Below are 24861 nucleotides of genomic sequence, written 5' to 3' on the forward strand. Positions count from 1 at the left end.
GTACCTCTTCTCTTGGCTAATTCTTGAGAGGATATATTCTAGAATTCCTCATCCGTTTGCAATAATTCTACATTGTACCCTAAACTTTTGAAGCCTGGACGTCTTGGGAAAGAAACACTGTTAATTTCCTTGAGTCCTAGTGGCACAGTGGTTAAGAGCTACAGCTGTTAACCAAAAGGTCGGTAGTTGGAATCCACCAGCCGCTCCTTGGAAACCCCATGGGGCAGCTCTACCCTGTCCTATAGGGTCACTATGAGTCAGAATCGACTCTACGGCAACGGGTTTTAGTTTTGGTTTAAAGTACTCAGTTTCTTTCAAACCTTATTAAGACCCATGGCTCTTTTCTGTTGTAATAAATTTGAACTGGCAAAAATAATACTCATGAGGGAATATATAGAATTGGAAAATGTATAGAGACCATTTATGCATTTATACATGTAGGGTCGCTATGAATCACAATTGACTTGACAGCAATGGGTTTCTTTTTTTATGGAGGCCAAAGTTTATTAGTGGTTACCGGGGACAGAAGGGTGGGGAAAAGGGGGGAAGTCATTGTCTAGGGAGCACTGAGTTTTCTGTTAAGGGCGATGAAAGAATTTGGAAAAGGACAGTGGTGATCATTGGCTGTACAGCATGATGAACGGGACTACTGTCACTGAATTGTACGTGTAGAAAATGTTGAAATGACAAATGTTTTGTTATATATATTTGTACCACAATAACAAAAAAAAAAAAGAATAATACTCATGAGAGGAGTCCATTAGAAAGCTACAGGAAGAGCAAGGCTAGGAAATCCATGATATATTTTAAAACCTGCCATCTTCCTTGGTGAAATAATTCGGAAAAGGATGCTGGTGATGTTTACACAACATGAGTAACATTATCAGTGTCACTGAACTGTGTGTGTAGAAATTTCTGAATTGGCAAATGTTATTTTCATATATTTTTTTACCACAATTAAAAAAAAAATACAGACACTAAAAAGAAAAAGATCCCCAGTTTAAAAAAAAATGAATGAACCAGTAAAGGGGTCCAACCACGTTGGAAAACAGTCTGGCCGTTCCTCAAAAGGTTAAACAAAGAGTTACCATAAACTCCCCCCCCCCAAAAAAAACACCCATTGCCGTCGAATCGATTCCGACTCATAGCGACTCTACAGGATAGAGTAGAACTGCTCTATAGAGTTTCCAGGGAGCGCCTGGTGGATCTGTACTGCCAACCTTTGGTTAGCAGCCATAGCTCTTAACCACTACACCACCAGGGTTTCCAATATGAACCAACAGTTCCACTCCTAGGTATATACCTAAGAGAATTAAAAACACATGTCCACACAAAACCCTGTACACAAATGTTTATAACAGCATTATTCACAATAGCCAAAAAGTAGAAACAATGCAAATGACCATCCACTGATGAATAAAGAAAATGTGATATATCCATACAATGGAATATCATTTGGCAATAAAAATGAATGAGGTACTGATTTTTGAACCTTGAAAACATCTTGCTAAGTGAAAGATGTTTCAAAAAGATGTTTCACAAAAGACCACCTACTGTATGATTCCATGTATATGAAATGTCCAGGACAGGCAAATCCCTGAAGACAGAAAGTATATTAGTGGTTGCCTAGGGCTGGGGTTGTTGGGAGGGAAATGGAGAGTAACTGCTAATGGGTACCAGTTTCTTTTGGGGGTAATGAAAATCTTCTAAAATTAGATGGTAGTGTTGGTTGCACAACTTTATGAATGTACTAAAAACTACTTATAGTACACTTAAAAGGGTGAATTGCGTGGTATATAAATATCTCAATAAAGCTGATATTTTAAAAAGTGAAAAAAGAATCTGCCACCTTCCTATAATAGAATATTTGCAGAGGAGTGTAGCAGGAGACTGCTTTGTTTTGCTTCTTTGGAAATAGCAGCAGCAGCAGTAATAGTAGTTGTTGTTGCCGTTGTTTAATAAACATTGTCTGCCAAGTATTGAATTTGGAGCTATACCAAAAAAGTCATAATTCTAAATTTTAATTTTCACTCATGATCATCTGGGAGATTTGCATTAAATTTCTTTTGGGAAATCAAATTGGTCAGAAGAAATGAAGTCCATATCACTGATTTATCTGTTGGAATAATCTTTGGTCATATAGTTCTTTTCATTAACTTTGTAAGTTTATAGGGTCATTATTGGTCTTTCTAACTAATAGATAACGACAAACTGACAGACACATGGAGGATCCCCCACGTGTCTGTCAGTTTGTCGTACTGTGGGGGCTTGTGTGTTGCTGTGATGCTGGGAGCTATGCCACCGGTATTCAGATACCAGCAGGGTCACCCATGGAGGACAGGTTTCAGCTGAGCTTCCAGACTAAGATAGACTAGGAAGAAGGACCCAGCAGTCTACTTCTGAAAAGCATTAGCCAGTGAAAACCTTATGAATAGCAGCGGAACATTGTCTGATATAGTGTTGGAAGATGAGCCCCCCAGGTAAGAAGGCACTCAAAAGATGACTGGGGAAGAGCTGCCTCCTCAAAATAAAGTTGACCTTAATGACGTGAATGGACTAAAGCTTTCACGACCTTCATTTGCTGATGTGCCACAACTCAAAATGAGAAGAATCAGCTGCAAATATCCATTAATAACTGGAACCTGGAACGTACGAAGTATGAATCTAGGAAAATTGGAAATCGTAAAAAATGAAGTGGAACGCATAAACATCGATATCCTAGGCATTAGTGAGCTGAAATGGACTGGTATTGGCCATTTTGAATCCGACAATCATATAGTCTACTATGCTGGGAATGACAACTCGAAGAGGAATGGTGTTGCATTCATCGTCAAAAAGAACGTTTCAAGATCTATCCTGAAGTACAACGCTGTCAGTGATAGGATAATATCCATAAGCCTACAAGGAAGACCAGTTAATACGACTGTTATTCAAATTTACGCACCAACCACTAGGGCCAAAGATGAAGAAATAGAAGATTTTTATCAGCTGCTCGCGTCTGAAATTGATCGAACATGCAATCAAGATGCATTGATAATTACTGGCGATTGGAATGCAAAAGTTGGAAACAAAGAAGAAGGATCAATAGTTGGAAAATATGGCCTTGGTAATAGAAACAATGCCGGAGATCGAATGATAGAATTTCGCAAGACCGACGACTTCTTCGTTGCAAATACCTTCTTTCACCAACATAAACGGCGACTATGCACATGGACCTCGCCAGATGGAACACACAGAAATCAAACTGACTACCTCTGTGGAAAGAGACGATGGGGAAGCTCAATATCATCAGTCAGAATGAGGCCAGGGGCTGACTGTGGAACAGACCATCAATTGCTCACATGCAAATTCAAGATGAAACTGAAGAAAATCAGAGCAGGTCCACGAGAGCCAAAATATGACCTTGAGTATATCCCACCTGAATTTAGAGACCATCTGAAGAACACATTGGACACATTGAACATTAGTGACCGCAGACCAGATGAGTTGTGGAATGACATTAAGGACATCATCCATGAAGAAAGCAAGAGGTCACTGAAAACACAGGAAAGAAAGAAAAGACCAAGATGGATGTCAGAGGAGACTCTGAAACTTGCTCTTGAGCATCGAGCAGCTAAAGCAAAAGGAAGAATTGATGAAGCAAAAGAACTGAACAGAAGATTTCAAAGGGCCTCTCGAGAAGACAAAGTAAAGTATTATAATGACATGTGCAAAGAGCTGGAGATAGAAAACCAAAAGGGAAGAATACGCTCGGCGTTTCTCAAGCTGAAAAAAACTGAAGAAAAAAATTCAAGCCTCGAGTTGCAATAGTGAAGGATTCCATGGGGGAAAATATTAAACGACGCAGGAAGCATCAGAAGAAGATGGAAGGAATACACAGAGTCATTATACCAAAAAGAATTAGTTGAAATTCAGCCATTTCAAGAGGTGGCCCATGATCAGGAACCGATGGTATGGAAGGAAGAAGTCCAAGCTGCTCTGAAGGCATTGGCGAAAAACAAGGCTCCAGGAATTGATGGAATATGAATTGAAATGTTTCAACAAACAGATGTAGCGCTGGAGGTGCTCACTCATCTATGCCAAGAAATATGGAAGACAGCTTTCTGGCCAACTGACTGGAAGAGATTCATATTTATGCCTATTCCCAAGAAAGGTGATCCAACGGAATGTGGAAATTATAGAACAATATCATTAATATCACACGCAAGCAAAATTCTGCTGAAGATCATTCAAAAACGGCTGCAGCAGTATATAGACAGGGAACTGCCGGAAATTCAGGCCAGTTTCAGAAGAGGACGTGGAACCAGGGCTATCATTGCTGATGTCAGATGGATCCTGGCTGAAAGCAGAGAATACCAGAAGGATGTTTACCTGTGTTTTATTGACTATGCAAAGACATTCAACTGTGTGTATCATAACAAACTATGGATAACACTGTGAAGAATGGGAATTCCAGAACACTTAATTGTGCTCATGAGGAACCTTTACATAGATCAAGAGGCAGTTGTTCAGACAGAATAAGAGAATACTGATTGGTTTAAAGTCAGGAAAGGTGTGCGTCAGAGTTGTATTCTTTCACCATACCTATTTAATCTGTATGCTGAACAAATAATACGAGAAGCTGGACTGTATGAAGAAGAACGGGGCATCAGGATTGGAGGAAGACTCGTTAACAACCTGCGTTATGCAGAGGACACAACCTTGCTTGCTGAAAGTGAAGAGGACTTGAAGCACTTACTAATGAAGATCAAAGACCACAGCCTTCAGTATGTATTACACCACAACATAAAGAAAACAAAAATCCTCACAACTGGACCAATGAGCAACATCCTCATGCTAAAGGGAGAAAAGATTGAAGTTGTCAAGGATTTCATTTGACTTGGATCCACAATCAACAGCCATGGAAGCAGCAGTTAAGAAATCAAAAGACGCATTGCATTGGGCAGATCTGCTGCAAAAGACCTCTTCAAAGTGTTGAAGAGCAAAGATGTAACCCTGAAGACTCAGGTGCGCCTGACCCAAGCCATGGTATTTTCAATCACGTCATATGTATGTGAATGCTGGACAATGAATAAGGAAGACCGAAGAAGAGTTGTCGCCTTTGAATTGTGGTGTTGGTGAAGGATATTGAATTACCATGGGCTGCCAAAAGAACGAACGAATCTGTCTTGGAAGAAGCGCAGCCAGAATGCTCCTTAGAGGCAAGGATGGTGAGACTGCGCCTTACATACTTTGGACATGTTGTCAGGAGGGACGAGTCCCTGGAGAGGGACATCATGCTTGGCAAAGTACAGGGTCAGCGGAAAAGAGGAAGACCCTCAACGAGGTGGATTGACACAGTGGCTGCGACAATGAGCTCAAGCATAACAAGGATTGTAAGGATGGCTCAGGACTGGGCAGTGTTTCATTCTGTTGTGCATAGGGTCGCTATGAGTTGGAACCGACTCGACGGCACCTAACAACAACAACACCTAATAGATAAGCGTACTGAAATGTTGAGCCTTTCCAAAAAGTCTCAGCAAGCCATTGGAAAGTTGGACTGAAACGGAACACCCCTCATTTTAAATTCTAGACCTCAATTCAGGATTTTTACAGTATTATTAAAAGGCAGAAACCAGCTGCAAAATTGAAATGAAGGAGCTTAATATTTTATTTCTACAATATTTTCTAAGTTCCCCCATGACTTTAAAATGCCAAAGTGTTTTTCACTATTTTTGCAAGGGGACATCCAACATGTGTAGATTCGTGGCTCCAAGTTGCTCAGTCCTTCCTCTTTTGTGGTAAATTTGACACCTCCCACCACTACCTACCACAGAATGAAAGTAGAGAATGGTAAAACAGAAATATTTACCCGTGTCGAGAGAAATTCATAGGCTAAACAAAGGGGCAAAAAAAAGCTTATTGTTTTGTGTCTCAAAATGAAAACCGAATGGGCCATCATTTCAGCAGCGGATGATTAAACTTGAGAGGGTAAGTGGTTTGATATTTGCCCTTGTTCCTTAAGTTTCTAGATTTCTCTGTTTTTAGGCTAGAACCAGTCCTGGATAGAATAATACAAATCATGAAAAGGAATGTACAGTTCAGCATTTTTATCCTGAAGTATGCTTTCCAAAAGCTGTGATGGAAACCTTGTGTAACTGGTTTCTTGGATAGTCTTAAGTCCTCTTGAGTTCCGGTTATGAGAGCTTGTGAGCTCATTACAACTTGGAAAGGCAGTGCTCCCAGGGAAAGTGGAGGCTGGGCTCCCACAGAGGGTGGGAATTTGGAGGGGGTTAGCTTTATTCTGCATGCATACTTTAGCTCCACAGTCAGCTCAAGGCTCAGCCCAGGACAATGCCACATTGTTCACAGCTGCATTGCATCTTGAGCTTTCTGTGTGCATCCTACACACTTTTACAAGGCAGAAACTTATCTCTTCCAGCTGAAAGCCAGAGGGAGTGGTACTGCGGATTCCTAGCAACACAAGCACACGCAAACAACACGGACGGTTAACTCTCTTGAGTAGGACTTCTAGGGCACCAGACTCTGTTGCAATTCACTGATAGTTAACTTTTTTTTTTTTTTTATAGTTACTGGATATAAATTTGTATAGCTTCTGTAGCATTGTGATGAGAACTAGACATTTTCCCTGCTACCTTTTTCTGGTATTGCTGAATTCCTGTTTGAGAACTGGTTGGACTATGATACATAGAAAACTAGTAGCAGAAGGCTTGTTATCTGCGGTGAGTTGGGTTTATGCTGAAGGAGTGTCAGAGAGGATTAACTAGAGGCAGAATGTGCCATAAATAAAAGGACTTGAAAGGGAAGAAAGTTCGAGCTGCTTTAGGGAAGTGCTAGAGCAGGAACATTCCAGATACTGTTCTCCAATGAACCACACCCTGAAAAAATCAGATCACCCTTGCCTCTCCCACTTGGATCCCTAGCTCCTGGTATTTGCCAATTCTTGATATAAGCTGTGAGATTTGGATGGAGCTTCTGACCTCATTTAGACCCTTTGTTCTGAATTCTGAATAAAAAAAAGGGAGGGAAATTGGAAACGGGGAGGGGGGGTAGGATTGGGGTCAGCGGGAGGGATTTTGGTTTTATGAAAGAAGGAAGATAGTAGGAAACTAGGCTAATGAGTTAAGAGGCAATTGAAAAGGAATTTTAGAAAGGAAGGGAAAAAGAAACGTTTTTCCAGTAGCTTCTGCCAAGATGTTTGGTTGGCACATAGCTTGCACTCAACACTTTTGTGTAAGTAAATGAATGAAAGAAAATTTGAGGTTGGAGGCCTATTCCTTGGAAACTGCTACAGGCTGGTGTTAAGGGAAGGGTGCTCTGTGTTATACCAGAGTGCATTTCTGGGTCTCTCCGTTGCTTGTTTTATAAAGAGCCAAAGGGACTCATTTATGAGTATATATGAAGGAACTCTGCACTAGCAAGTATGGGAAAAGTCTGATAGTACTGGTGAAAGGTGTTATACCAATCTGGAGGGAAGGACAGGAATTGCTTTTTTTTGTAGATTAATGCCACAAGACAGTTCATTACCATGAGTTGGCTGAGACCACCCAAAAAGGTAAACCATGAGGACTAGGGAAAAGAGACAAAGACAGAACATTGACTCTTGTGGGAAGAGAGGGAATGAAGAACAATCAGAAGAACCCAGATTAATCAAATTCTACTCAAGAACAAAGCCCAGGGAAAGGTTAGTTCACTTTTAGAAGAAATCTGTACCTATGGCCTTTCAGGACCCTTTTAGAGGCTTTTAATTTATTGAACAGTTTTGTTGGTGTGTATCATACCTGAGAGTTTTGGGCCTAATTGACTACAACAGTCATTAGATAATCTCCTTAAAGCCCACAAAATGGAATGTGGAAAGATACAAAATCAAAAGATAACATAGGCCTTTATACAGAGTTTATACTTGAACTTTAACTACGTGGAGCAAGAAACTTAGTAAAATATACAATTAAAGACTCCATTGTACTCGAATGAACACATGAATCACCTGGGGGTCTTATTAAAATGTTGATTCTGTGTCATAGATCCGGGGTGGGGCCTGAGAGTCTGCATTTCTAACAAGCTCCCAGATGAGGCTCATGCTCTGTGAACCCACATTGGACTTGCCCAACTGTTTGGTTCTCTTTGGTAGCTGTCAGTAGCCACTCACATTTAGACGTAGGCGAGGGCTTCCTTATCCACATCTTGGCTACCAGGGTATAATGCAAGCAAGTCTCAGAATAAGCTCTGTCACATACAAGCATTTATTAGCCAGAGGGCACAAAACACTTACAATCTGTGCGAAAGGCACAGTGAAGTCACAGCTCTGCTTTTTTGGGTGCTCTGTTGAGAGGCTCTTACTCTATGCAGGCCACAATCCTGTAGTGCAGTTGTTTTCAAACCTTGGTCCTCTGACCAGCAACCATCAGCATCACCTGGTAACTTGTTAGAAACACAAATTCTCAGGTCCCACTGCAAACCAAAAAACCAAACCTGTTGCTATTCATTGGATTCCGACTCATAGTGATCCTATAGGACAGAGTAGAACTGCCCCATAAGGTTTCCAAGGAGCACCTAATGGATTCAAACCACTGACCTTTATGGTTAGCAACTGTAGCCCTTAAACACTACAACACCAGGGTTTCCAGGATCCACCCTAGACCTACTGAATCAGAAACTTTAAGGGTGGGGCCTGAAGTCTGTGTTTTAACAAGCCCTCTAGGAGATTTCGTTGCAGACTCAAGTTTGACAATCACTACTTTAGCCGCAGGATACTGTCAACCATCTAATTGAATTCAGACAACCAAGAATCCAATGAACCACAGCTGGACATTTTAGAATCCAGCCTAGAACACCATTTCTAAAGGTGGAGGGCTTGCTAGATTCTTCTTACACCCTGACGATGTAAGAGCGAGATTATTTCTAAACTTTTTTTGGGCAATCTTCGTTGCAAACCAGTGATATCACCAAGGAAAACCTGTCTAACATTAATTAGGCTAATTAATGAAACCCCTGGTGTAACAGGGGCTAAATATAGCTGAAGCACTTACTGTGGCTGCCTCTGGAGTAAGGCTTTTTGATTAATTGCTAGCCACCGACCCCTGGAGTGTGCATTCCTGATTAAGACAACTGACCGTCTCTAGGGTACAGCTTAAGCTAACACAAACATACATCATATTGTACTGTCTGTGTGAGGTTTTTTTTCCCCAAACTTTTAAGATTTACTGTACTAAGGCATAATTTGAACACAAAATGCATCAATTTTAAGTGTACAGTTTGAGTTATGACAAATGTGTGCACTCATGTAAGCACCTTACCAATCAAAATGCATAGCATTTCCATCACCTTAAAAAAAATACCCTCGTGTTCCTTTGTGGTCAATTCCCCACCCCCACTGTCCCAGGCTCCCACCTATCTACCTTCTGTCACTGTAGGTTAATTTTCTGCCCCATAGGGATTCCAAGGAGTGGCTGGTGGATTCAAGCTGCCGAACTATTGGTTAGCAGCCAAGTTCTTAACCACTGTGCCACCAGAACTCCTTACAATTTCATATAAATGAATCAAATAGCATGTGCTCTTTTGTGTCTGGCGTCTTTAATCTAGGATGTTTTTCAGATCAGTGTACATTGTTATCAGTAGCTAGTTCCTTTTTATTGCAGAATAGTATTCCATTGTATAACTATACCGCAATCTATTTAGCCATTCTCTTATTGGTTTGTTTCCACTTTTTAGCTGTTATGAATAAAGCTGCTATGAACATTCATGTACACATCTTTTGGTAGACATATCTTTTATTTCTTTTGGGTAAATATCTAGGAATAGAATAATCAGGGTCATAAGGTAGATATATATTTAACTTAATAAGAAATTGCCAAACAGTTTTCCAAAGTGATTTACACCATTTTGCATTCCTAACAGCAGTGAATGAGAGTTCCGGGTTCTCCACATCCTCACTAACATTTGGTATTGTCAGTCTTTTTATTTTTATGTTGACTATGCTAAAGTAAATTACAAAAATCATTACAGTTTTCTTCCCCCAAATTTAAATTCAGGTTTCTATGTTTGGTCTCTGCAAAGGCCATAATGCTAATGTGGACCCAAGTGACTAGAAAATGGAATAAATTATGCCCTTTTTCAAGCCCCCAATTAGAATTGGATTGGTTGGTGCCATTTGAATTTGTTTGGCACTGTGTTGTTCTTTTTTTTTTTCATTTTTTTGTTCATGCACTCATCTAGTCTGTCAATGAGTCCCCTAGATGTATTAGACCTGCTTTTCGAAAGAACAGCTATGTATTAAGTTGCTGGGAGATATGACAGAAGTAGGTGACAAGGTACTTGCTTTCAAGGAGCTTTTTTGGAACTGGCTTCCTTAAACATACATACACAGAAATGCTGGAAAAGAAATGTAGCCCGTTGTATGTCAAGGCCAGCCCAGACTTGAGTAGGGGCATCATCTAACTGCAGCTTCTTCCTAGGTGAGGTGAATCTGGAAGCGTAGACTGTTAAAATTGTTACTTTATGCTGAATATTCAAATGATTGTACTTCATAAAGATAAATGCTTATTTTAACCCTGATTATATTTTTACAAATACACCTTACACACACAGACACACATACGTTGGGTAAGAAGTACTCCAAATGTTAACAGAGCATATCTTTGGGTTATGGGATTGTGGATGATTATTCGATTTTATATTTTTCTTTAATTTCTAAGTTTTCCACAGTATGCATATATAACTTTTATAACCAGAAAAATGTTATATTGCCATTTGATTATTTGCTATAAGTTTGTATAGTTATTTCAGTTGTGTATTCCTTATTCTTTTTAATGGTTTGAACCCTGGGCAGCAAAGATTCACTACAGTAGAATTGGATTACGATCTAGAAAAGAAAAATCCCGGTCCTTCTTCTCCCTCTTGGGAACGAAGACTGCATGAATGCTCTGCAGGCAGGCCACTGTAGTCTTTCGCAGAACTTAGTTTTCCTGGTTGTCAAAGACCAAAAGGAAGGTTTTGTTTTCTTCTTCTTCTTGTTTCCCCACATCAACAGAATTTTACTTCCCAAAGCTTGGAGCCTAGACAAGAATTTTTTTCTAACCTATGTTTGTTGTTTCTGGCAAATTATTGAGGGTTTTTATTTGTACTTTCTGATGAAATAACAAATGATCTTTGTTTCCTCCCTTTTTTTTTCCTCAGCTGACCTGAATAATGTCAGGTTCTCCGCTTATAGAACTGCCATGAAACTCCGAAGACTGCAGAAGGCACTTTGCTGTAAGTATCAAAGCAAAGATCTTGGTAGTTTTTGTTTGCTTACAGAAAAAGTGGGTTGGGGGTATTTTCACTTGGGAAGGGGTGAAATAGCTGCTACAAGTTCAGTTGCAACATAGAATTCATTCTTTTAAGTGTCTTTGGCCTAGTGTTTGCCGTGACAATTTTTTTACATTGTGGAGAATCAGCCCTGCCATCATTCCTCAGCTACTGCTGTTGCATTGATAGGATATTTATCATGTTGATTTTGCAACCAATGACATTGGCCTTTATCTTTATGAAACTTGAATTATCTCCCCCTATGAGTCGGAATCAACTCGTTGGCAACAGGTTTGGTTTTATCCTACCTTCGGAAATCCTGGTGGCGTAATGGTAAAATGCTACAGCTGTTAACCAAAGGGTCGGCAGTTCAAATCCACCAGGTGCTCCTTGGAAACTCTATGGGGCAGTTCTACTCTGTCCTATAGGGTCGCTATGAGTCTGATTCAACTCAACGGCAATGGGTTTGTTTTTTTTTTTCCCCTACATTTAAGGAGCCCTGGTGGTGTAGTGGTTAAAGTGATTGACTGCTAACCAAAACGTTAGTGGTTTGAAACCACCAGCGGCATCGCGGGAGAAAGATGCGGCAATCTTCTTCTGTAGAGATTTACAGCCTTGGAAACCCTACAGACTGGCTATGGGTCAGAATCGACTCTATGGCAGTGGGTTTTGGTATTCTACTCTTGTGGCACAGTGGTTAAGATCTTGGGCTGCAGATCAAAAGATCAGCAGTTCACATCCACCCACTGCTCCTTGGAAACCCTATGGGGCAGTACTACTCTGTCCTGTGGGGTCGCTATGAGTCAGAATCAGCTGGACAGCAATGGTTCTCTTTTTTTTACCTTTAAGGAGCCCTAAAAAAATTTTTTTTAACCGGGTGATGCAGTGGTTAAAGCCCTTGGTTGCTAACCGAAAGGGGAGCAGTTTGAACCCACCAGTCACTCCACAGGAGAAAGATATGGCAGTCTGCTTACGTAAAGATTTACAGTCTTGGAGACCCTATGGGGCAGTTCTACTCTGCCCTATAGGGTCGCTATGAGTTGGAATCGACCCGACAGCGTGGGTTTGGTTTGGTTTTTGGTATTCTACCTTTGTTTCTTTTTCAGTACAAAATGTGTTTGGTTTTGAAAGACTGTGACTTTCCTTATCCAAACAAAAGTTCACAGATGTGTATGGCTTGTTAACTTGAACGCTAGCATTTAAATGCATGCTGTGATAGAAGAGAGATAACGGGATTGCTTTTCTGCATTTGCTGAATATCATGTCTCTGTGGAAATATCCTGTAGTGCCATTCAGGTATATCTTTCCATCAGATGGTTTATCTATAAGTATCTGTTATCAACAAAGTGAATTATGGTGTAGTATTATTTTTTTATTATTTGAATTCCTATGTGTATTGATGATAGGACCATGAAGCTGACAGGTACAGTCCCTGTCCTGATAGAAATTATAGTCTGAAGAGGGACATACAGGGTATCCATAAAGTCTAGAAACATTGGCAATAGTACATAGTGTCATCAAGACGGTCTATAATCTGTAAAAACATAAAATAATATTATCTCTATCTCCATGTTTTATGAGCACCCTGAGGAAAAGTGAACAGACCATTCCAACATTATATATTTAGTTATGTGACAGTAGAAGAATGGGGTACTATGAGAACAGCAAGTTGGGGAGGGGAACAGTGGTTTCAGAAAAGGTTTGCTTGAAGAAGTGATTTCTAAGAAAGATGAGTCCAAAAGGGTAAGTAGAGTTCACTCTAGGAAGAGGATTATGGTCAAAAGGAACAATATGTGTGAAGGCCTGTAGGCCACAGAAAGCATGGTGCATTTAGGACCTGAAAGTACTTCAGCGTGGCTAAAGCCCAGAATTCCAGGGAGGGGCTACGGTGAAATATTAAGCTGCAGAGAGAAGCAGGAGGCAGACTGTAAAAGGCCTTTTAAATCCAAGTTGAAGAATTTAGAGGTCAAATCGTGGTGGTGTAGTGGTTAAGTGCTATGGCTGCTAACCAAAAGGTGGGCAGTTCGGATCTACCCGGTGCTATTTAGAAACTCTATGGGGCAGTTGTACTCTGTCCTGTAGGGTCGCTATGAGTCAGAATCGACTTGACGGCAACAGATTTGGTTTTTGGTTTTGCGGAGCCATTGAAGGGTTTTAGGCAAGGGGATAATGTGGTCGGAATTTCATTTAGAAAGCTTATTCTGGATTGGGGCCATTGTGAGACTGACTGGAGAGAGACCTGTTGTTGTAGTAATCTGAACCAGCAACATGGTGGCCTGAACTAGCAAAGTAGGAATGGAAATAAACAGAGAGAATTGAGAAATACTTAGGAGGTGGAACTGACAGGCCTCAGTGATTGCTTTGATGTAGCTGGTGAGGGGGAATCAAGGAAAATACTCAGATGCTTGGCTTGCGCTACCAGGCGAATGATGGACTTGCACAATAGAATTAGACGTAAAGCTGTGGCACTCAAGAGAAAGATACAAACAATATTTAGGAATCACCAGCACGTAGATGCTGCTTGGAGCCATGGAGAAGAGAGATGGCTCAGGAAGAATAGAGAGAGAAAAGAGAAGGGGGTTTAGGACAGAGAAAGAGCCACGTACAAAGGGGACTGCAAAGAAATGGCCAGAAGGGGAGAAGGAAAATCCTGAGAGATTATTGTGTGCCATGTGCTGCAAGGGGAGAAGAGGGAGGGATCTTCCATTAGGGTCAGATGTTGTTGGAAGGTCAGGAGAAAGTGCCCATTGAATTTAGCAACAAGGAGGTCCTTCGTAACTTTGGTGAGATTTTAGACATGGTGGAGGTAGTACAGCAGCTGGAAAAATAAATCAAAAGCAGGGAGGTAGAGACAGTCAGTGTAGGTAATTCTTGCAGAAATGTAATTGTGAAGGGGAATGAAGAGAGGTGGCAGCTAGCTGGAGGGAGCTGAGGAATTAACAGAGTATGGGTATATATACATTGAGAGACAGTGTGAGTGTATTTAAATGACTATGAGAATAAGAGAGGGTGAGATTGAAATTATTGGCTCACAAGGAGATAATAAGTGGGCAGGTGATCCAGAGCCCGAGGCGGGGGGGAAGGGATACCTCTCTTCCGCTGTCATGGATGGGGCAGAGAAAAGATCTGTGCAGGTCCAGGTAATTTCAGACACCTAGTGGCAGAAAGGTGAGGGATGCCCAAGGCTTCCGTTTTCTGCGTGAGGTTGGAGGAGAGTTCCTGTGCTGGAATTAAGGGTGGAAGTTGATAAAATTAGGCTGAGAAACAGCATTATGGAGCCTGGAGCCTTACTGAGTGTTTTATAGCAGTGCCAGTCGGCAGAGGTGCAGTATTTCTTCAGGTGTACTGAATAGTCAGGAGGCGGCTGGTTCTGCCCCAGGGTGGGGCTTTTGCCAGGTGGTGAGAACCAAGGACAGCTGAGCCAGAAAAGTGAGGACTTGGACAAGAGAGTGGTTGAAATGATATCTGTCAAGTCCCTGTTAGGTAGGGGAAGGTGTGAATTCAGGTGGAAGTTGATAATTAGGAGGTGGCGGGATGAAGAGGCTTGCTGTTCAGGGAGGTGGATGAAGAGATAGAATGGAGTAACTGGAAGGACAGAAAATTGTGGTCAGAGAGTAGCATAGGTGAATTTTATTTTATTTCAAGAGTACAACAGTTCCAGGTGATTAGGTCTAGCATATGACCATTTGAGTGTGTGGCAGAGATGCAGGAGAAGTGAACTTCCATGGAGAATGAAAGAGTAAGTTAAGGAATTGAGAGGCTAGAGTGATGCATGAGTTGTCCATGTCAATGTTGAAGTCATCCAGAGTGAGGGCCAGAATTGGGGAAGAGAAGAGGACTGTGAACTCTGGCTGCCAGGTCTTCAGACATGAAGAAATCTAATCAGGGGTCTGTGGAGGCTAGCAGTAAGGTGGTAGAAAAAGGTTGCTGGCATGCGATACACAGTGATGGAGAAGAAAGGTCCTGGAAGTAGGATTCTTTGAAAGGAGAGAGCAGGACTTCCCTTTTCGTCTTGCTATCTCCAACGCTTAGCAAAGAGCCTTGCACAGAGCAGCGTTCAATATGTTGTTGTGGAGTGGACGCACGAATGAAAGTACATTTCAGGCCTCCATTCCTTATAGCGTATAGTCCTGAAGCTATCATTTTCAGCTACTTAGCTGCAAAGTTTAAGTGGTTTTAAAAGCTCTTCATGCTTAGGAATTCCTTAGGGACCTTTTGATGTGCCATAGCTGGAAAGAGGAGTAGCGGAGGTTGGGGGATGGAGAAAATCTGCCTCTTGTTCTCCTGGCCCTGCCCCATCTCATATATACTGCTTTCCTTTGATTAAGGGATATGAACTGGTTATTGTAAAGTGCTGTAAAATATTTCCGTGAGACCCTAAAAGTTCAAAAGAGATAATCAGGTGTTCCTGGTTATACTATGAGAAAGCCCAGAAATAGACTAGATGGAAAACATTATAATGACTGTCCCTTTCTATAAGGTTCCTCTTGATTCTAGATTTAGACATTATTTGATTCTCTTATTTAAAAAAAAAAATTCTATTCACATATGTGTCTTACTGTCTACCACTTCAATTTCTGTTAAACTTTCAGATAAACTTTGGGCACATGGGGGGAATTTTATATTATTAAAAAAAATTAGCTATTTGAAGTTATAGCCTTAGAATAAAGTTAAGCCCTGAATGTAGAATAATTTCTCCAAATTTTCACTTTTGAACAGATTTTTAATTCTCAGCATTTCCTTTCTGAGCATGCCTTTTCTCACATTTAAAAAATATTTTTAAAATATTCAGGTTATAGCAAAATTAGGCGGTGTTTATCTACATTAAGTACTGAATTTTCAAGAATGCTAAAAGCATCCATGTATTGTATGAACATAGAATAAATAGTTCGCCAATCCTTTTATTATTGAAGCCGTGTGGTCACACTACTTTCTAACTGCTCAATGGATGATTTAAGAATTTCCTCTTAAATTCATATTTGCTTACGTGTATCTTCTGGCCTTTTGTCATTTCCATGACTGCAAATCCATGATAAAGAGCTATTGTCTGTGGTACAGGCAAATAAAACTTGCCCTGCCTAGCTTTTTCTATTGAAGGCCACTTCTACTAACTCTTTAATGAAAATTACCGATGTTATCTCAACGATTTTCTGATGCCAGTGAAGAGGTTGAATTACAGATGCTGTAGAAAATGTGCAGTGCCACCTCTATTAAACACTTGATTTTATTTTTGACTTCACTTTCAAAGCTTCGATATTACAGACAACAGAATAACACAATTTTATTCACTATAGAGAATTCGCTATTTAAGTTGAAAGCATCACCATTGGCCTATAATGTCCCCAGTTTGTAATTGGTTTAATGTCGCATGACTCCATACCACCTTTCAACTCAATGTGAATGAAAATTAAACTTGATAGAAAAGCAGAGACAAAGAGAGAATCCTGGTAAGAAGGCATTGTAAGCTGGTTCATTTGGCTGATAACTCCATTTACAGATAGAAAGAAGATAATCCAAGCTTTGTCTTCTTCTTTAGTTTTGATAACATCCCATAGGTGTGTGGCTTCTAAAATTAAAAATATAGCCAACTTCTAAGAGCAGAAATAAAAATGCACTTAACAAAGCAAGTGTGTTTAGTTTATTAGTGTATAGTGGCTTGGAGAAATCCCAGACTAGAGGGCTAAATATACTGCAGTTGATAAATGTGACAAATACTCTGCGAACAACAAGAAATAGAGAACAATTTGCCTCCTTTCAGCAACAAAATCACACATTATAGAGATTTTTGCACAGCCTGGAGTTGTCTGAATAAAGTCACAGCTGCTGGACTCACCCTCACCATGACAAACCAGGTGAAAAATGTGCTTCCTTCTCAGTCAATGAACCTCACCTTTTGATAGGGCACTAAGGGTGACAAGAGACAGAGTTTAGTTGCTAAACAATACTCCCAGGACCCACAATAACAAGGCTTACAGATCTACAGTTCATTGCAGGAAAAGGCTACAGTAAGGCAACAGCAGTGAAGCCAAGAATATGGATCACAGCCACAGCAAGGGGTCAGAAGAGGCCAGTATAATTATTTTGTCCCTCACCTCCCTCCAAAATCTACTTTTCCCATATACTATGTATTATTTTTCATGTAGGTTAGAGGCCATGCCTCTGTTATTTCAGAATTCAAAATATCTTGGGGACATAGCTAAGCTCATTTTCTCAGCGTACATGGTTTGACAGATATTGGTTTCCAAAGACAGGGGTCCTGCACAGGGCCTATCTACCCCCAGGGGAAGCACTGTAGTCCTGCTTAAAATTTGTTAATACCCATGAGTTACACACTAGGGGAAGAATGATTGACCCTCAGAATTGAGGTGCTGATGCTGTTAAAGAGTCACTCATAGGTTCCGTTCTCCACAGCTTGCCATCCTCATCCTTCCTCCTGAAATTCGGTGCCCTTGAAGTGCTCCATTTGCACTAGGAGGTCTGTTTCATCAGTTTATATTTTCTCATTAAGAGCAAATTCTACTTAACCAGGTATTCCTAGACCAGCTCCTAATTTTCCTAAGGCTCCTTGATTTCAAGTGACCCAGTGCTGTTGCCATTGAGTACTAGTGTCTTTAATATAATTAGAAAATAAATTTGGGATGCAAAAATGTTGAGTTGCCCAGGGTGAGATCATATGAATAGTACCTCATTGCCATCGAGTTGATTCCAACTCATAGCACCCTACAGGACAGAGCAGAACTGCCCCATAGGGTTTCCGAGGCTGTAAAATTTTACTAAAGCAGACTGACACATCTTTCTCTGGTAGGCTCCAACCACTGACCATTCGAGTTAGCGGCCAAGCACTTAACCACTGCACCAACAGGGCTCCTTATATGAATAGTAGTCACTCCTAAATGGACTTTAGTTTGCGTGTGCCACAGAAATTTCCATAACTATCCACATTGGATTTTCTGGCTTTTCCGTCTCAGGAAAGTAAGCCAACCGATATTTTAACTTAATTCTTCTTCAGTGATCCAATTGTTGCTCTCCCACCTTATGGCTTTCCACACATAATAACAGAGCAAATAGCTATTTTTATATATATAATATTATGGTAGATGAAACATACAGTGTTTGACCTACAAAACCTGTCTTAAACTTTCATCATCAAAATGAATGACTACACAATGTTCAGATTATTATAAATCAGTGTTCTCCAGACCTGACTTGATAAATATATCCCACAGGGTGCTTCCCAACACAAGCCCTTGATAACAGATGTAGCCTAAGAAACAGGAAGTAGAAGTCATAGCCACATTAATATTGTTTCATGTAGTCATAGCCCTGGTGGCACAATTAAGTGCTTGCCTGCTAACTGAAAGGTTGGCAGTTTAAACCCACCCAGTGGCTCTGTGGGACAAAGACCTGGAAGTCCAATCTTGTAAAGATTACAGCCTAGAAAACACTATGGGGCAGTTTTACTCTGTCATATGAGGTCACTATGTGTCAACATTGACTTGAGGCATCTAACAACAGTCCCATCTCATCATCCAGTGTGACTTGTAGGTTGGCCAATCATTCTACTCACTTCTTGGCTCTTCAAAAGAGGAAGTTTTGGCAAACAGAATCCTTTGCCCTAAGGGGCATCTCGAGTCAAAGAGAAGGGAGCATATTCTCTTGTTTAAAGCTTTTCTCTAGGGAGCAACATTATGTTAGACTTTCCCTTTTGTAACACCCATGTGGTGGCTTCTTTCCCCTCAGCAACAATCTCACCTTTCTTCCTTTATCATTCATTTTAATCAACCCCTACCCCTCCCCAAAGTAACTTCCTTGGGTTCGGCCATTGGCTAGTCCATATTTAGCTGGTAATAAGATGAAATACACTAGGGCTTTCCTTTCAGTCTGTTGCCAATGGTAAGAAGTCATATGGGATCAGTACAGAGAAATGGGACTATCCTATCCACTAGGCAACAAAACATTTGTGACAATCAACCCCAATTAGGCAAAGTATGGGCCAGGAGTATCCATTCCATTAATCCCTTTGGAATTCTTACACTTAAATTCAAACTAACCGACATAGTATTTGTTTTTGGAATATTAACAGCCTTTGAGACTCTTGATTTGTAGCCCCATTCCAGGGACCACCAGGACCAGTTTTGAAAAAGAAAATTGTGGTGAAGTAGGGAACACCTGTAAGTTCCTCACTTGAAGAGTCCTTGTAATTGGTCTCACTGGTGTAGTCCATTTATCAAAAGTGATAGTTGCCCAGGTTCCTTTGGTTGGAACTTCACCTCCTGACCAAGAGGGTGAAGCTCAACCGAAGGAGACTGAGTTTACTTCAGCTTTGGCTAATGCCAAAAGCAACAGCCAACAGGGGTGATTAACCAGTAAGCAGGCTATGCATGGGTTGACTTTGACAATGTGAAACCCATGTGAAATTATGCACTATAGATTAGTAAGTAAGCATAAGTAAGCCCGTGTGTGGCTTGCTTATTGGGTAACCCGTCCCCGACAAGGAATCAAATTTTTAGCAGACTTACCATCAGTTTGCAGCTCCTTTCTAATCCGTTTTGCTAGCTCCTGAGATATAGGTTCTATCATTTCCAGATTGCACTAGAAAAGTGTATTATCAGTAACTACTTTCAAAGCTTGTGCTACTTCAAACCAAGAGTAGCTTGACAACAGCATCAATCGTTTGTTTTCATCCCTTTTACCAGAATCATCTTTTTTCTTTCTAAATAATACCTTAGCCATATATTTAACTGAGAATGAGTTGGCAGTCTTCTAAACAATTTCATTTCTGATACTAACTGCACTAAGGGTGCCAGTTAGACAGGGTTCAATTGTTAATAAAGACTCACAGGATCCAAATGACAGTGCCTACAAATCTATAGTTCATTGCAGGAAAAGGATAGCTATACCAACAGTATTAAAGCCAGGATATGTACCGCATCTCAGGCTGCCTCACAGCATAAGGTAGGGAGAGGCCAGGTACAAACTCAAATTGCTCTCACTCTGTAAGGTCCCTACCAAGATGGACTTCCTTTCTTGGATCAAGAACCACCCATGTGAGCACAAAACACCTTGGACCCAGGGAACACAAATTAGAGTCTTGGCCAGGGACTCATATTCTGCTGATAATCTAGGCATATTCTTCCTACTTAGACAGCCCCAAACCTAGTCTCTTCCACGGGTCTCACCCACAGCAAGTAAAAATCATCAATGTCACTGTTAGCAATAAACAATGATGATAACCTGTAACTTATACCTACACATAAACACAGTAAGTCACTTCCTTTCAGGGCTCTGTGACATATAAATGTTTTAAGAAAACATCTCATGCTATCTCCAGGCCCTCTGAATTAACCCTCGCAGTACAGATAACTACATCAAAGTGCGTTGGCTTTCTTGCTGTGCACAGATTGGCTTAGAAAGTCTTTCAGCCTTAAGTGCAAGCTGCCTGTGAAACAATGATTTATCAACAAAAGTCTCCTATACCTTCAAGTACCTTCTGCTGCCTGCAAGATAAGTCAGCAAACACACAGCAGTCCTTCCACCATCATCCTCTTTTTTTGTCTGAGCTAATTAGATTAACCAAAACTCAAACCCATTGCCATTGAATCAATTCTGACTCATAGCGACAACCCTGTAGGACAGAGTAGAACTGACCCATAGGGTTTCCAAGGAGCTCCTGGTGGATTTGAACTGTCCACCTTTTGGTTAGCAGCCGTAGCTCTTAACCACTACACCACCAGGGTTTCTGAGCTAATTAGATTCCGGGGTTGTTTATTTATCACAACAGACCGTTCCGGTTGATGCATGACATAAGCTTGGGGTTGTGTGAGCACCATAGGTCTTGTTTTCACCAGAGGCGAAGCAAGAGACTGGGGCAGAGGGCGTCAGTTGCTCCCAGGTGCAAGCCTAAGGGACCACCCGATGAGGCGTGGAATGACATTCTGAGGTGCCACAAATATGAAAGGTGCCTGACCGAGGCACCTAGACCAGAGGGTGGAGGTGTTTCTGCTGATTAGTCACCACTATCAAAATCTATTCATCTTGAAATTGGGGTGGGAAGGCCGCAATTCTGGGCACTCAAGTTGGAGGAGCGCAACTTGCTATACCCCTGGTTTTCACTGCGAATCAACTTTTCAGTGCTTCTCTTTTCTCCCCTTACTGCCATATGTAGGGAATGCAGAATGGTTTTCCCTTCTCTATGAAGTCATAGGGACACTTTCTCCCCCCACCCCCCACCTTTCTGCTTTTCAGTATGCACCTCCATGACCAATCAGAAAACCTGGGTGTCCTGCCATTAGACCCAGAGCAAGACTATCTCTAGGCTCAGTGTTCTTGAAATGATTCCAGGTCCTTTCTAGCCCGAAAAGTCCAATGATTCTATAAAAGACCAAAAAATATCTATCTCAACTCCTCACTTGTGGCATACAAAGGAAGTAAGAGAGTTAGCATTTGAGCTGTAGACTGTAAAGGGAATGCTTAGGCACAGCCAGAGCCTCAGGAAGTATTAGGGGGATCCTTGTGCTGAAGACCCACCTCCCTCATTTTTAGTTTTTCCTGCATAGCAAAGACAAGCCTGGAGGGCCTGTCCCCACCCTCTCTCACCCCCCACAGCCCTCATGCATGAGGGGCACCACGAAATGGACTCTTTTCTTCAGTGGCCTCAAAGCCTATAGCATCCTCTACTGTGAAAATATTTTTTGACAGAGAGGGTATATTAGAACATACTTGGGCTTTTATATAGCTTTAAAATATATTTCCTAGGGAATATGATAAAGGATACACACACAAACACATATGTATTTTAGTGGAATTTCCTAGCTTGAAGTAAAGGAACAGGTTCACAGAATTATGTCTGCTGGTTGCTTATAGAAGCTTCTAGAAACAGCTAATCATTATATGTAATGTTTCATTAAAAAAATCTCAGAGTACCCTTTAAGACGCTTACTTTGAACAGTAAGCCCTACGTCTGTGTGGCAATTAAATTGTCCCTCTCCATTTTCTCACTTCTTTTCAGGTCCATAGTATAGACTATATATACCTAAGTAGTTAAGTCTTTTAAAAATTGTTCTGTGAAAAAGGAATTCTGTTTGATATGTTTGTTTTGGGAAATGTGTTCTCCTGTCATCTGTGATGGATCGTTCTTGTGTTTAACCGCATCCAGTTTTTGCAGAATACACTGCACTATATTTCTCTCCTAACTATGTCATCTTCTGCTCCTATTATATCAGAGCAATTGCTTTCCTCCCCTCTGGAGCTATTTATGCTTCAGATTTTCTGTTCCGTGTGCTACCCATTCACCTGTGCGAAGATAAGGGTAAGCCTGATAATGTGGAATTCGTGCAGCCTTGCTCTTTGTTCCCCTACCCATTACATGGACGAATTAGACTCTTAATGCAAAAGTGAGTTTAAAAATTCCCACTTGTTAGTTATTTTGTCCTTGGATATAAAGCAAAATATTTATAATGATTAAAACAGACTAAGAAAAAAAAATAGAAAAAATCCAAATCATTCATTAAAAAGAAAAAACAGACCCGTTGCTGTCGAGCCGATTCCGACCCGTAGCGACTCTATAGGACAGAGTAGAACTGCCTCACAGAGTTTCCAAGGAGCGGCTGGTAGATTCAAACTGTTGACTTTTTGGTCAGCAGCCAAGCTCTTAAACACTGTGCCACCAGAGCTCCAAAAACCACTCATAGCTTCCTTCAATTTATAAAGAAACACGTTGGGAATATTGGTGTTTGTTTGGGAGAAATCCATTCCTTTCTCCCCACATGGAAACTTTGTGCTGTGTTTCTAAATTTTCTCACCAGCACTTGAAAATTTGACCTCTGAGGAAGTCAAGCACACGGAAGAGAGAATGAAAGTTTGCGGCTTTTGTCCCCGTACCTCTCTACATACAGCCTCCCATACTCTGTCTTCCCTTCCTCACGCCCTCCTGCCTGTTTCCATTATTTTTTTTTATTCTTTTTCTACTGACTTCTTCTCAAAGCAGCTCATCAAGTTATGTTCCTTTCTGCAACTTCAACCACATTCCTAGCTTCTGTGAAGAGAGGTCATTTCTTATCTTTAGATTATTTTTAATCAGAAGGAGAAGGGTCTTTACTTGGATAAAATGAGTGCTAACCGGTTGCTACTGAGTGGACTCTGACTCGTGGTGACACCATGTGTGTCAGAGTATAACTGTGCCCCACAGGGTTTTTTCAGTGGTTGATTTTTCTGAAGTAGGTCGCCAGGCCTTTCTTTCGAGGTTCCTCTGGGTAGACTCACACTTCCAGTCTTTTGGTTAGCAGCCAAGAGGGTTAACTGCACCACCCAGGCATTCCTAACCAAACCAAAACCCAAACCTGCTGCTGTCAAATCAATTACGACTCGTGGCAACCCCATATGTTACAGAGTAGAACTGCTCTATAGGGTTTTCTTGGCTGTAATCTTTATGGAAGCAGATCACCAGGCCTTTCTTCCATGGTGCTGCTAGGTGGGTTTGAACTGCCAAACATTAGGTTAGTAAACAAACAAAAAAACCAAACCCATTACCGTCGAGTCAATTCTGACTCATAGTGACTCTATAGGTTAGTAGTCGAGAGCAAACTTGGCACCACCAAGGGACCTTGCCAGGCACTTCTAGTACAGGACATTTTAGGGAAACTGGTACATGGAAACACATAGCTTTACTCACTGGCATCAAAAACAAAGGAAAAGCTCCTGCTTTTATCACCAGGTCTCCTGCACGCTTCCAAGGTTTCTATTTTCCTTTTTTTAACGAGAAAAACATGCACTACATAGGTATTAACTCACATAGGTATTAACCACTATTTTTGTTTTCTTTTTCTGAATATTTAATTAAACTAGCCACAAATAACTAGTAAAATACATTAAAGCCCTAAATTTTCACCTGTTTATTATTGGGAACACCATTTACTGACTGGGATAACCTGTATCTCAAGTTGCATTTATGATTGTATCACCCCCCCACCCCCCGCCACCCCTAGATACCCGAGAGATATACTTAATTACCATTGATTCCCTGTCTCCAAGGACTGAGAATTCAGACCAGAGCTTAGGTGTAAAAGGTGTTATAAAAGCAATGTTGTTGTACTTCCAGTTTGGCTAATAAATTGGCTGTAGGAAAAAGCATCTCTTCATGACACTTGGGAGTAGCTTGCAATTTGCTGATGTTGGACAGGGCTGAAGTTTCACATTTGTTAAATTTTCGTCTTTCAACAAATGATTAAATACCACCTCAAGATCAAGGGAATGGCATCCCCACCCCCACCCCTCAGCCTTATAAAGTTCTTAGAAGGCTGGGAAAGTACATTGTAAAATACAATTTGAAGGTGACAGGGGAAATACATGAGCCTCAGATTGGAAAACTGAATAGATTACACAGTTACTTTAGTTTGCCTATAGAAAATCTTAGTGAGGTTGAGTGCTTTTTCACCTAATGTTAAGGTAGCAGAGAAATTCTGAGGTGAGTGCTACTTCAAGGAGAAAAACACTTAACAATTGTAAATACATAGCTGGAAAGAAAGTGTACGGAACCCTAACCACACAGATTGATCTGATGGACCTTCTTTAATACTT

General features: G+C 40.9%; 1 protein-coding gene across 16 annotated transcripts in view; it reads left to right on the plus strand.

Moving 5' to 3' along the window:
* The window catches only part of DMD (dystrophin), a 2447064-nt gene that overhangs the window by 2325694 nt on the left and 96509 nt on the right, over positions 1–24861 (plus strand). For all 16 annotated transcript variants that reach the window (XM_049872854.1, XM_049872851.1, XM_049872858.1 and 13 more), the window contains one exon: positions 11176–11250. In XM_049872854.1, coding sequence (XP_049728811.1) covers positions 11176–11250 — 75 coding nt within the window. The remainder of the gene's footprint in view (positions 1–11175; positions 11251–24861) is intronic.

This window comes from Elephas maximus, chromosome X, assembly GCF_024166365.1.
Source record: "Elephas maximus indicus isolate mEleMax1 chromosome X, mEleMax1 primary haplotype, whole genome shotgun sequence".
In the NCBI taxonomy this organism is placed as follows: Eukaryota; Metazoa; Chordata; class Mammalia; order Proboscidea; family Elephantidae; genus Elephas; species Elephas maximus.